The sequence below is a fragment of the Euphorbia lathyris genome, chromosome 5, assembly GCF_963576675.1.
Source record: "Euphorbia lathyris chromosome 5, ddEupLath1.1, whole genome shotgun sequence".
Taxonomy (NCBI): Eukaryota; Viridiplantae; Streptophyta; class Magnoliopsida; order Malpighiales; family Euphorbiaceae; genus Euphorbia; species Euphorbia lathyris.
Window position 1 is genome coordinate 4,337,604 of NC_088914.1, and position 11,230 is coordinate 4,348,833.

The 11,230-nt window shown below is 33.8% G+C and overlaps 1 protein-coding gene across 6 annotated transcripts; it reads right to left on the reverse strand.

The window, feature by feature from the left end:
* Positions 1-3,355: 3,355 nt before the first annotated feature.
* Positions 3,356-10,533, reverse strand: LOC136230914 (phosphatidylinositol 3,4,5-trisphosphate 3-phosphatase and protein-tyrosine-phosphatase PTEN2A-like). Of its 6 annotated transcripts, none has more exons than XM_066020119.1 (13): positions 10,485-10,533; positions 9,150-9,650; positions 8,922-9,023; positions 8,785-8,841; positions 7,786-7,851; positions 6,141-6,317; positions 5,955-6,041; positions 5,801-5,865; positions 5,656-5,732; positions 4,871-4,917; positions 4,637-4,767; positions 4,388-4,457; positions 3,356-4,173 (listed from the first exon to the last, which is right to left on the reverse strand). In XM_066020119.1, the coding sequence occupies exons 2-13, from the start codon at positions 9,612-9,614 to the stop codon at positions 3,685-3,687; spliced, it is 1,833 nt and encodes a 610-aa protein (XP_065876191.1). In that variant the 5' UTR covers positions 9,615-9,650; positions 10,485-10,533; the 3' UTR covers positions 3,356-3,684. The 6 variants fall into 6 exon arrangements, with proteins under 6 accessions (XP_065876191.1, XP_065876195.1, XP_065876194.1 ...); XM_066020123.1 differs by having other exon boundaries at positions 9,150-9,639; positions 10,485-10,503; XM_066020122.1 differs by lacking the exon at positions 10,485-10,533 and adding an exon at positions 10,327-10,478 and having other exon boundaries at positions 9,150-9,639.
* Positions 10,534-11,230: the final 697 nt, after the last annotated feature.

Below are 11,230 nucleotides of genomic sequence, written 5' to 3' on the forward strand. Positions count from 1 at the left end.
ATATGATGAGAGAGTGTATATCTTTTTTAATTAGAAAAAAAAATTAGGGGTATTTTAGCAATTACATTATGTGTAAGCCCTTTTTATTAATGAATATGATGGAAATTGCTGAGCTGGCGAGTTGACCGGGCGTTGACCGGTCATTTTAACCGGTTGTACACCATAGTGGGAGGTCATCCCTAAGTTCGTACATATTAATGAGACAAATTGAAGGTTGTACACCAAAGTGTGAAATATGGCAAAGGTTGTACACCATAGGTGAAATTTACCCTACGAACACGACACGAATTTTTAGTGTTATTGTTGAGCTTAATAGGTAATAGGTCATTTTTGGGTTGACACGAAACTGACACGTTAATTTTTGGGTTGGGTTAGTGTTGATATGTGAACCCGAAAATGACACGGATATTGAAAATTATTGTTATATTCTCTCATGTTTTTTATGTCACTTTATTAATAAAGATAATAAAATTATAATTATTAATTGCAAATATTGATTTGAATTTCATAGATTGTTATAAACACATTCCATGACCCTCTAACATGAGATTATCGAACTTTTCGATAATTATTGCTAACATACTAATCTAAAAATGATATAAAATGTTTAAAAACAGTATCATATCTTCTTATATTTTTAAGAGTTATTAGTAATATATATGCATAAAAAATTACATGTAACCCGAAAACACGACACGAGATCGACACTAACCCGAACAGGTTAACACGACTTTGACACGAAAGTTTTTGGGTTAGGTTTGGGTTTACTCTTTTTGACATGAACCCGAAATGACACGACGCGAACACGTCAATTGTCAGGTCTAGCTGGTATGATCATTGAACTTTTAAAATGTAACATACCTCTCACATTTACCGTTATAATCAATTTTATCTTTAACATCTAAAATGATACCATTTTACTTTTAATATTGAGAGTCAAAAGCAATTTTATCTTTGAGAATGGCAAATTGGATCAGTTAGACAATATTATAAAACACATATATTTTATTTCTTACTTTGCACCAATTGTATATAAGTTGGTTCTAAAAAAAGTTTTGTGATTTAATAATAGAATTGAAGATTAATATTTATCCATTCAGCGAAATATTTAAATTTTTCTTGTCTAATTCGTACAAAAGATATTATAATTTTTCACTTTTTAAGTCTATATTTGTAATTTGTTATTAATAAGTAATAAAATGACGCACATATAAAGTGTAGAGGAGAAGATTCATGGTCGAGAAGATAGTTTGATGAATTATTTCTCAAATCGACTCAATTTGTTAATGTTAGAGGTAAAATTGCACTATTTTAGATGTTATGAATATCTTTGCACCTTATCCCTTGAACTTTACACTTTATTACACTTGTGACCACTAAACTTTAACTAACTCCTTAAAATGAAAATATTCAAGAATAAAAGTTGTTCAAAATGACATTACCATGAAATCACATTTTTTATTTTCCAAAATCACAATTTTTGGAACTTACTCTCTCTAAAAATCTACTTTCTCCTAGGGGTGGGCACGGTTCGGTTAACCGGTCCATTAGGTAAAAAAATTAATCGAACCGTTATCAACGGTTTTTTAACCATCCAAACCGAAATCGGTCCATATCAATCGGTTAACTATTAATTTCGGTTAGGTTTTTCGGTTAACAGGTTTTAACCAATTCTCACTAGTTAACAAAAAAAATCAATGGTTAACCATAATTTTTACCCAAACCTAAATTTTTAAATAATATTAAAATACACATAATTTCAAAAATTCAAGCGAAACGAATTCATCTTCTAGAGTTACGAACTTACGATGGTGGTGTGTGAGAGGAGAATAGAACAGAATAGGGTTTGATCTATGTTAAGCCGTATTTATTTTTTTAAAAGTAAAGCAGTATAATCTATATTATATATTTATATTAAGATATGTTATAATATATGTTAAAGACTTTTTTTAATCTTCTAATATAATCTATGTTATATAATATATTAATTTTTAAAAAATTTATATTATTAAACGGTTCGGTTAACTGTTAACCGCGGTTTTTGAACACTCTAATCCGAAACCAAAACCGAAACCGGTACCTATCTATTTTTTTAACCATTAAGAAAACCACCGGTTCTGTTAACTGTTTTGTCCGGTTGGGATTACTGGTTTTCGGTTCAGTTACTGGTTTGACCAAACAAAACATAAATGAGGTGAAAACAAAAAATTTCAAGAATTAAAGTTGTTTAAAATATAATTATTTCTTAGAATTTTTTATTTTGAGATCGCCAACACTTATTTACACTTATTTTGAGACGTTGATTAAAATTTAGAGTAACAATTTCTTAGAATTATGACTACCACAGGAGGTGCTTAGGTGCATGCGCTATCTGCTGATGCACAAGAATGTTCGAGCAGAAATCATCATGGAGGCATTTGATTTCGCTTCCCCTTTGTTTCTTATTACTGTTTATATAACATTTATTGTGATTCAAATTTTTGATAAATTTATGAACAATTTACTGTGTCTGCTACATTGAATCAATGTGATTCTACATTTTGATACCAGTACTAGGCATTTCGGTTTTTTCATATTAGTTGCCAATCAATAGAAATTAGGCCTCGTTGTTATCGTCCTTAGTTTTTTTTTTTTTTTATATAAAATAGTATGTATCATTTTATTAGATAAAAAAGTTCAGAGATACCGATACATGAAAAAAGAGGAATAAAATCTCATACCCATACAGGCTAGCGCCAATACAAGATCCATTAAAGGTAGAACTAATACAAAAAAAATAGAAAACATATACTCCTCCAAAGTCGAATTTCGTTAAAATATTGCTGCAATCCATTCTTCATCCTTTAAACTCCTTCGGACATTCGGATCTGAGTCATTTTCTATTGTGCAACCACGCAGATCTATAGATCTATGGGTAAAATAAACCGTTTGTGCTAAAACCGAAAAAAGGATTAAAGATAGAAATATGGCTACGAAAAGAACTTCGATAAAGTAATAGATGTCAAACCAACTAAAGCTATCTTTTAATATGCACACTTGTTTAGAGATGATCAAATATATTTTCTAAGTAATCTATAAGATTATTAATCATATTGAACTAACTAGAGAGAAATTGAAGTGGAAACTATACAATTTTGCATCCATCAATTTCCTTTTTGTTCTTTTCACAATACTGGATTTTTCCTTGAAATGTCTTTCTACACCAATGCATAAAACCCTGTTTTAAATGTAAAGAGGTTCTTTACATTTGAAACTGCTGTTTCACATAGTCAAAAATAGGGAATTTTTTATAACTAACATTATTTGGATATCCGAAGAAAATTCTCATAATACTTGCATTCCCATAACACTTGCATTTTGAGTATCTGAAAATTTAACTTTCAAATCATCAATAAAAGAAATACCATCACAACGAAAAAATCTATTCACATTGTAATTATGCTTCCAGGAACAACTAAACATGCTCCAGAGTAAGTGGCTTGAACCCAGCACAACAGTAAGTGGCTTGAACCCAGCACAACCAGTATGATCAGTAGTATGAGATGGCACAACAATACCGATGGAAGAATGATTTTTTTTCCGTCCGACGTGTTGAACAACAAATAAAATGAATGAATGAATCCAGTTAAGAATTAGTTTCCTAAACCCCCAAAGATGTAGACATTTACTCGTTTAAAGAGCTCATCAGTCACTTTCATAATCTTCTTCTTCATCTCCGAAACTAAAAACTGAAGCATCGGCAGCAATTGCCTTAATATTGCTTGCTCCTACAGAGTCCACGTTACGCATCTCAAGGGCTGAGTTAGGTTTCTGTGTAGTTTGTTCTTTGGAAGGTTGTCGATTATTAAGGGACATTTGTTCTGTTCCATGTGTTAATTGGCCTGCTGTGATGTTGGATGAATCCCCTGAAGGAGTAGTAGTTTGCTGCCTGCTCTTTGAAGCATCAGTTTCTTCACTGTCACTGTCTGAGAACACATCATCTTCATTCTCAGAGGCTCTCTTTGGATTGGAATTGCCCGTAACTCCACTGCTCGACTTGGAAGCATAATCTGAGCCTTTGGGTGTATCACCGGACTCCTTCCTTGAAGAATTTCCCGTAGACTTTGTCGATGAAGTACCATCGTAGTCTATCATCACAACTTCTACCTGGAAGCCTGGTGAAGGCAGTTTCCTCTGCAACAGAGCCGAGGACATAAAAAAGAAAAATGAGCTGTCTTAAATATCTTATCCTGTGAATATGAGAGATAAATGGATAGCTATGTTGCACAGAAACTGAAATGGAAACGTTATTTGTAAGACATAGTCTTCAAAACATAGCCAGGAAATGGAAATGGAAACACTATTGAAGAGGAGTTTCCGTGTAACACAGATGGATAGCATTATTTACCTTGTCAAAACCATCAAGATCAGATGCATCCAGTGTTTTTCTGTTCTCTGTCAATGTTGTATTTAACCAACTGAAGACCCAACAAAACAAAAATAGAAACACATCATCGGTTAGATAGTAGTAACAAGATTTTCCTTCTACTTTTGTTCATTGATCAGCACAGCAAATTGGCAGAATGGCAATCTCTTAAGTTAGCATAATATTAAATTCTGGAAATTAACTTTTTCATGAAATAGGGAGCTCACAAACCAGTAAAAATCTCCTTGCCGTTCATGAAAATGAATTTTGAAGTCCCCCACCAACTCTGTCAGGCCTGGCTCCCCTGGTAGAGCAAATACTAAAATTCCTTTCTTTGGAGCACTAATCCAAAAATCTTCCGGCTGAAAAAGTGGATACCGTAAACTTGAATCAGAAATACAGAATGATAATTATAAAGAGAGCAATCAATTAGACCACAACTGGACAACTAGAGTAAAGTCCTACCATTAAATCCTTAGTCTTGGGATGTTTTTTTGTCGAGAAAAGAACACCTGTTCATAGAGGAAAAACATTCCGGTTGATACATATCACTCACAGAAGTTAACAGCAAACTAACTGGAAAGATTCATCTAATGGTTTAGGATTATTTTGGGCAATAACATTAGTATTAAATAGTAATAAGAATAGGAATGATTGCTCCAAATGTCTAATGCCAATGGAAACCTGATGTGAAGCATATATAATGTGAAGCCTGAAATCTTCAACCCAAATCTTGAACTTTTTTTTTTTTTTTCCATCAAGCCCTGAGTGGTTAGTTGATGCCTTATTCAGCCAAATATGCATTTCAAGCTACACTGTTCGGTTAATTCACAGACTCATAGTAGTCATAACTTTTTTAACCATCATAGTTATTAAATGATAATGGAGTTCAAGTAAAAAGATAAATCATTGAAAAATTTAGTTTCAGGCATTAATTAAAGCTGCTATACTAATTCGAATATTACGTAAATTTCTCTTAAAACTAGTAATATCTAATTTATAATTGATATAGTCAGTAGTAGTGTTTACCTGGACAATGAATGACCAAATATGCTTATTATAATCCTAAGGCGGAGATCTGGGTCCAGATAAACACTACTGTTGATATAGTTTTGCGGACAATATAAAAGTGACTGGACAGAAAAGAATACTGTCGTAGTTTTTATTTTGTTTAACCGTTAGATGTATTTTTGAGACAACATATATTTGTTAAGGGATGAGTCTCAACAGTTGAGGTAGGTTACAGATACCACTATGATTAGAGATGGTGATAGCTGGCCTTATCCAATAAGGACATTTGTGAAGCCGAAATCCCCTCAGCATGCACCTGTATAATTACAACTTCAGTAACTGAAAAAATTCTAAAGTTAAAGAGATACCATATGATAGGAATACCTTCGTCCAGGTTGATTTTCTCCATTGAAGTGCGTTAATACACGATCAAAATATTTGACATATCTCTGAAGCAGAAAATAATTACTTCAGATATAGGACAATACACCACACCCTTATATATATATATAGCAATCCACAAATAAGATTAACTAACAATCTGACTTGGGAGAACTAGAGCCTTCCCATCCACGCATCTTTTCTGGTTGAAGGAATCAATAGACTCTCCAGCAGTTGGGAAGAACTACATACATACAGAAGGCAAAGAAAATAGTTATAAGAACAGGAAGAGATATGAGAAAGAAACTACTATACCCTTAACAGGGTGAAATTGAAGTCTAACCTTGAGGAAAATAAGAAGGCTACATATCATTACGCCTGTCCTACCCATACCAGCTTTACAATGTACAACAACCACATTCTCAATATCCTCCTTCAACCATGAGTATGCACTTCTACAAAACGATGTTATAAGGGGAAGAGGTGGGCAATTATGGTCATCAAATGGGAAGGAGGCTACCTGTGGGAGAGGAATGCCCTACTTAGAAGAGCTTCAAAAATTATTTTTATAAGCTACACATATCATCAAACAGCAATATCTATTTGTTATATCTGTTTCTTACATTTAATTTCAACAGAAGAAATCTCCAAATTTCAGTACGGCATTGAATATCAAATTAAAATTATAATTTTCGATGCTGTTCGTCAACACATTAAGGGTCATGTGATATTCAAAGAAAATAAGGAACCACAACTTAATGTGATAAAAATAATTAAAATAAGCTATAGAACTTCACCAATACAATTTTTTGTTGAGTCAAATGCACTCCGAGCAATAGATTGAGAAGTATAGTCAGTGAGAGTGACGAAGGCTTCCTTTTGTCAATTACTGAAGTTATCTTTATCAGGAAGCATCAGCAACAAATATTAACATAAATTCTGTTTCAACAATGTATCTTATTTAAGGCTTATGATGCGGGCATCTTAAGCACGAGACCCGGAGTCGGAACGAGAGTTGGAGCCAAAGAAGACCAAGTTGGAGCAAAGGGAGGCTAAGGAGAAAATGCCCCTCGCACTGCGTGCCAGTCAAGTCACACGCCATGTGAGGCTGTGACTGGAGTAGGGGGAAAATGAGTTTCAGACGACCACGGGCAGAAGGTCACCCACTCGCCGAGTCACTTTCCCACTCGGCATGTGGAGTAACTCACATGCCTTGTGGGCTAGTTGGCTCAGCGTGTGGGACGATTTCCAGCACTACGAATCTTCAGATAATGGGCCATTTTTGCTGTTTCCTGATTTTAATGTTTTGCCATTTATGTAGTTACTGTTTTTCCATTTATGTTAAATTACCTAAATGTCATTTATCCTCCACTTTCCCTATTTGCCCCTATTTCTTACCTTTTGATTTGTAACCCTAGTTGGACATCTAGGTCTTTTGTCTTGAATTAGGTGAGGTATATAAACCTTTTTATTTATATTGAAAGGCAACTTTATTGAAATTAATCAAAAACCTAGCCTCTATTGGTGGAATGTTCTTCATTACTTGGGATTAACTCCTTCAAGCATAGGCTTGAGAAGAAACTTCTTTGTGGATTTACGATCAAAGAAACTACCTATCTGTATCAGCTTAAAAGCTACTTAAATTTCTAGAGGATTTGAAGAAATTAAAACTTAGCTTACAGAAACTGTTTGCATTAGTGATAAGCATTGGCTTCTACCACTAGTTTTCAAATATGTGCACTTTTCTTTGTCTCGAAAAACACTAAGAAATGAACTCCAGATACCATAGAAACACCTCATTCAGCATCATAAACCATAAACACTAAACTTGGGGACAAACAACTGATATTTTAATTTGCCACAGATATCTCAACTTATTTTTCATTGATACTTTGGCAGAAACGGATAAGCTTTGAAGTTTTTTCTAACTGATTTCACACTAAATACAAATCAGAATATTTCAAGGAAAATGAAGATGAAGACAACACCTTGCCCTCAAACTTTGAAGCATCATATAATCTCTCAGCACAAAGATTGTACACTTTGTATTTTCCCTGCACATAAAACATGCAGATATCATCATTGTCAATTTTTAACAAATGGGAGAGAAATAGATAAATGTGAATTCTGATGATAAAGAGAACTATTGACCAGTCACACAAATAAAATCCAACAAACGTATCATCTGACTGTCATATGCCAGGCAAACATGACCAGTTTGGACCAAAGGTATGCTGACCAAGCATTAGATTCCTCAGGATTCAAACATAATGGCTGTAAAGACATTACACTGTAAAAATCTGGTTTTAGCAGTAAAATTGACGGGGGAAGTAATTTATTCTCATTCCCCAGTTTATATTTTAAATGAAAAAACTGTAAGGTACTTCTTTAGTTCTAACTGAATAAATTCTTTACCTTTGTTCAAGCTTCTAAGCCTACAGATGCAAAGAACCCAATTAACCTGAACAAGGAACATGGTTGCCTCTAACCGAGTGAGGTCATTTTATAGGATAGGCAGTCCATTATATATGTCACTTTTCACATACCAGTAAGACCTAAGTTATGGATGCAATATTTCTCTACAGTGTATGATTCAATAATTTCACTACATAAGAAATGAAGAAAATATTTCTAGCTCAATCTTGGATCATTAGCAGTACTCAGAAATTATTTCATAGTAATTCATATTATCTAATTCTCCTGTATAAGGGTTCTGTTGTATTCTACACAATATACATGCAGGAATATGTTCTTTTCAATATTGCTCAGAGGTCGGAGACATATCACTATCACTGGTTCCACAATCCTTTTGCCGTTCATACTTCAAGTTCCAGGATCAACTCCCACGTTAATTAATCCGCGAGTTATGAAACTTATATGCCAATCAAAAGAAACATTTCCCTTCTCTTATGAAACTTATATGGCAATCAAAAGATAACATTTTCCTTTTTCTCTCCCCAAAATGAATGCAGCTAAAGAAATATTACCTTATGGTGAGTCTCTAGGAAACTAATCACTTCTTCCATGTGATTTCGGTAGAATCCCTGCATCGTTACTGAGTTAATCCATTTTATATATATGATAAATCAAATTCCAATATTATTAACTACATATATTGCTGTACCTCAAAGAATCCTAAAATTCCAGAGCTTAAATCACCAGCTGGGAACCCCATAGCAATTATGTTTTCAGTGATATAACTCAAATCCAAATCAAAACCTCCCTCCTGTATACTCACAGAGATTAAGAAATTTTTGTAGAAACTATTGAGCGAACATGATACAAGATTTTACATTAGAATTGCAATAAAAATAAGAGTAAAATGCTGGTAGTGGGAAGATGAGTAAGCTACCTGGTATCTCCGTTTATTTTGAGATACGGCATGACGTGCCCTGACTTGCATAGCTTTTACAGCACCTCGAGATGAATCAACTATACCTTTAGTGAGAGATTCAATAACACCAGCACGTGGAGATGCCACATTTCCTTGAGAAGTCGCATTTTGCGATGGAGCCTTTGAAGTAAACTGCAATCCAAGACCACTAGAGATGCGAGAAAAAGTAGAAATCCCAAAAATTCCAGGTGGATCGGTTGTAGGCCGTGTGGGCTGTGGCAAGTCTGAAGTTCTACTATTAGATGAGACGCCTGCAGCAGGCGATTCCTCCACCGTAGCAGCAAGTTTACCGGGAGCTATGGCAGTTGGCTCAGCATCAGAAGCTTTAGGAGGAGACGAACCATTCAAATTTTTGGCATGAGATTCGGCGGAAGAATCTTGATCGTGAGCTTGAGATGATGAGTCAGCAGATTCAGACTTCATTCTCAAATTAAACTAATTACCGGTCCTGATTAGAAACTGTGAAATGGTAATTATAAGACTATAAACTAAGAAATTCACGTAAAAAAGAGAAAACACCTCAACATTCCAAAGTCCAAACAAAAACTGATTAGATCAATTATATCAAAGGCAACACACAGATACATCATTGCGATAAACAAAATGAAAGCATTTGTGATAGTAATAACTACTGAAAGTAAAGTAGACAATAGAAATTGGTTATATCATGGTAATGCCAACGCCATTTTTGTTGCAACTGCTATGGATAGTAATCTAAAATGGAAGAAGCTTGTGATTAGAAACTGTAAAATGGTAATTATAAGACTATAAACTAAGAAATTCATGTAAAAAGAGAAAACACCTCAACATTCCAAAGTCCAAACAAAAACTTATCAGATCAAGTATATCAAAGGCAACACACAGATACATCATTACGATTAACAAAATAAAAGCATTTGTGATAGTAATAATTACTGAAGGTAATGCGGACAATAGAAATTGGTTATATCATGGTAATGCCAACGCCATTTTTGTTGCAACTGCTATGGATACTAATCTGACAGATTGTACAACATTTACAATGGAAATGCTAGGGGGTTACATTTGCGAGATGAATGAGAATATGGAACGACTGCAGTGTGAGATCTGATAATAAATCAGAAACAAGCAAAATGAGATTATTGAATGGACTTACATTTGCGAGATGAATGGGAGATTGAAGGAAGACGCAAACAGCAGCAAATAAAGCATAGCAGATGTAATTTTGAATGAGATCAGAGAGGTATGCTGAGTTAGCAAGAAAAGGAAGCGACAAGGAAAGGAAGAAGGTGAGATGAGAGTAAAGACAATTACCGGTGATTCTGCTGTAAATTGAAATGAGCTGAGCCTCTGGTGTTATGTCCCACTCCCCATAAACTTCCCCGCTCTCTCCGGTCAAACTTTAATAAATAAATAAATAATAATATACTTTTTTTCCTTCTGAAGAGAAATAAATAATATAATTACTTTAATGGAAATGGAGAGATGAGTAAAATTAAAGGGTTAAGGTGCAAAAAATATTCCTAACGTTTTGGGCCAGGAGCAATTTTATCCCTAACGTCTAAAATGGTGCAATTTTACCCTCTAATGTTGGAAGTCAAAAGCAATTTTACTCCTAACGTTAATAAATTGGATCAATTTGAGAAATAATTCATCAAACTGTCTTCTCGGTCATGAATCTCGTTATCTACATTTAATACATGTGTCATTTTATTAGTAACAAATCACAAATATGGAAAAAAAATAAAAAAAATATACTGTCTTTTTGTACGGATTAGACAAAAGAAATTCAAAAAATCCATTGAATTTATAAATATTAATCTCAAATTCTATTATTAAATTATAAAAAATATGAAATCCTTTTTTTAGAATGAATTATTATACAATTGGCGCAGAATAATAAACAAAAATATCTGTGTTTTATAATAGTGTCTGAAATTGACCCAATTTATCAACGTTAGGGGTAAAATTGCTCTTGGCTTCCAACATTAGGGGTAAAATTGCACCATTTTAGACGTTAAGGATAAAATTGCTCCTGGCCCAAAACGTTAGGAGCATTT

What these genes read in the sequence shown, in the direction of transcription:
- LOC136230914 (XM_066020119.1), bottom strand. Translation starts at nt 9,614, where the DNA reads ATGAAGTCTGAATCTGCTGACTCATCATCTCAAGCTCACGATCAAGAT. An exon ending in TAGTTCTCCCAAGTCAGATT is followed by an intron (nt 5,866 to 5,954) that starts GTTAGTTAATCT and finishes TTTCTGCTTCAG; the next exon opens with AGATATGTCAAATATTTTGA. An exon ending in CGGCAAGGAGATTTTTACTG is followed by an intron (nt 4,458 to 4,636) that starts GTTTGTGAGCTC and finishes TTGGGTCTTCAG; the next exon opens with TTGGTTAAATACAACATTGA.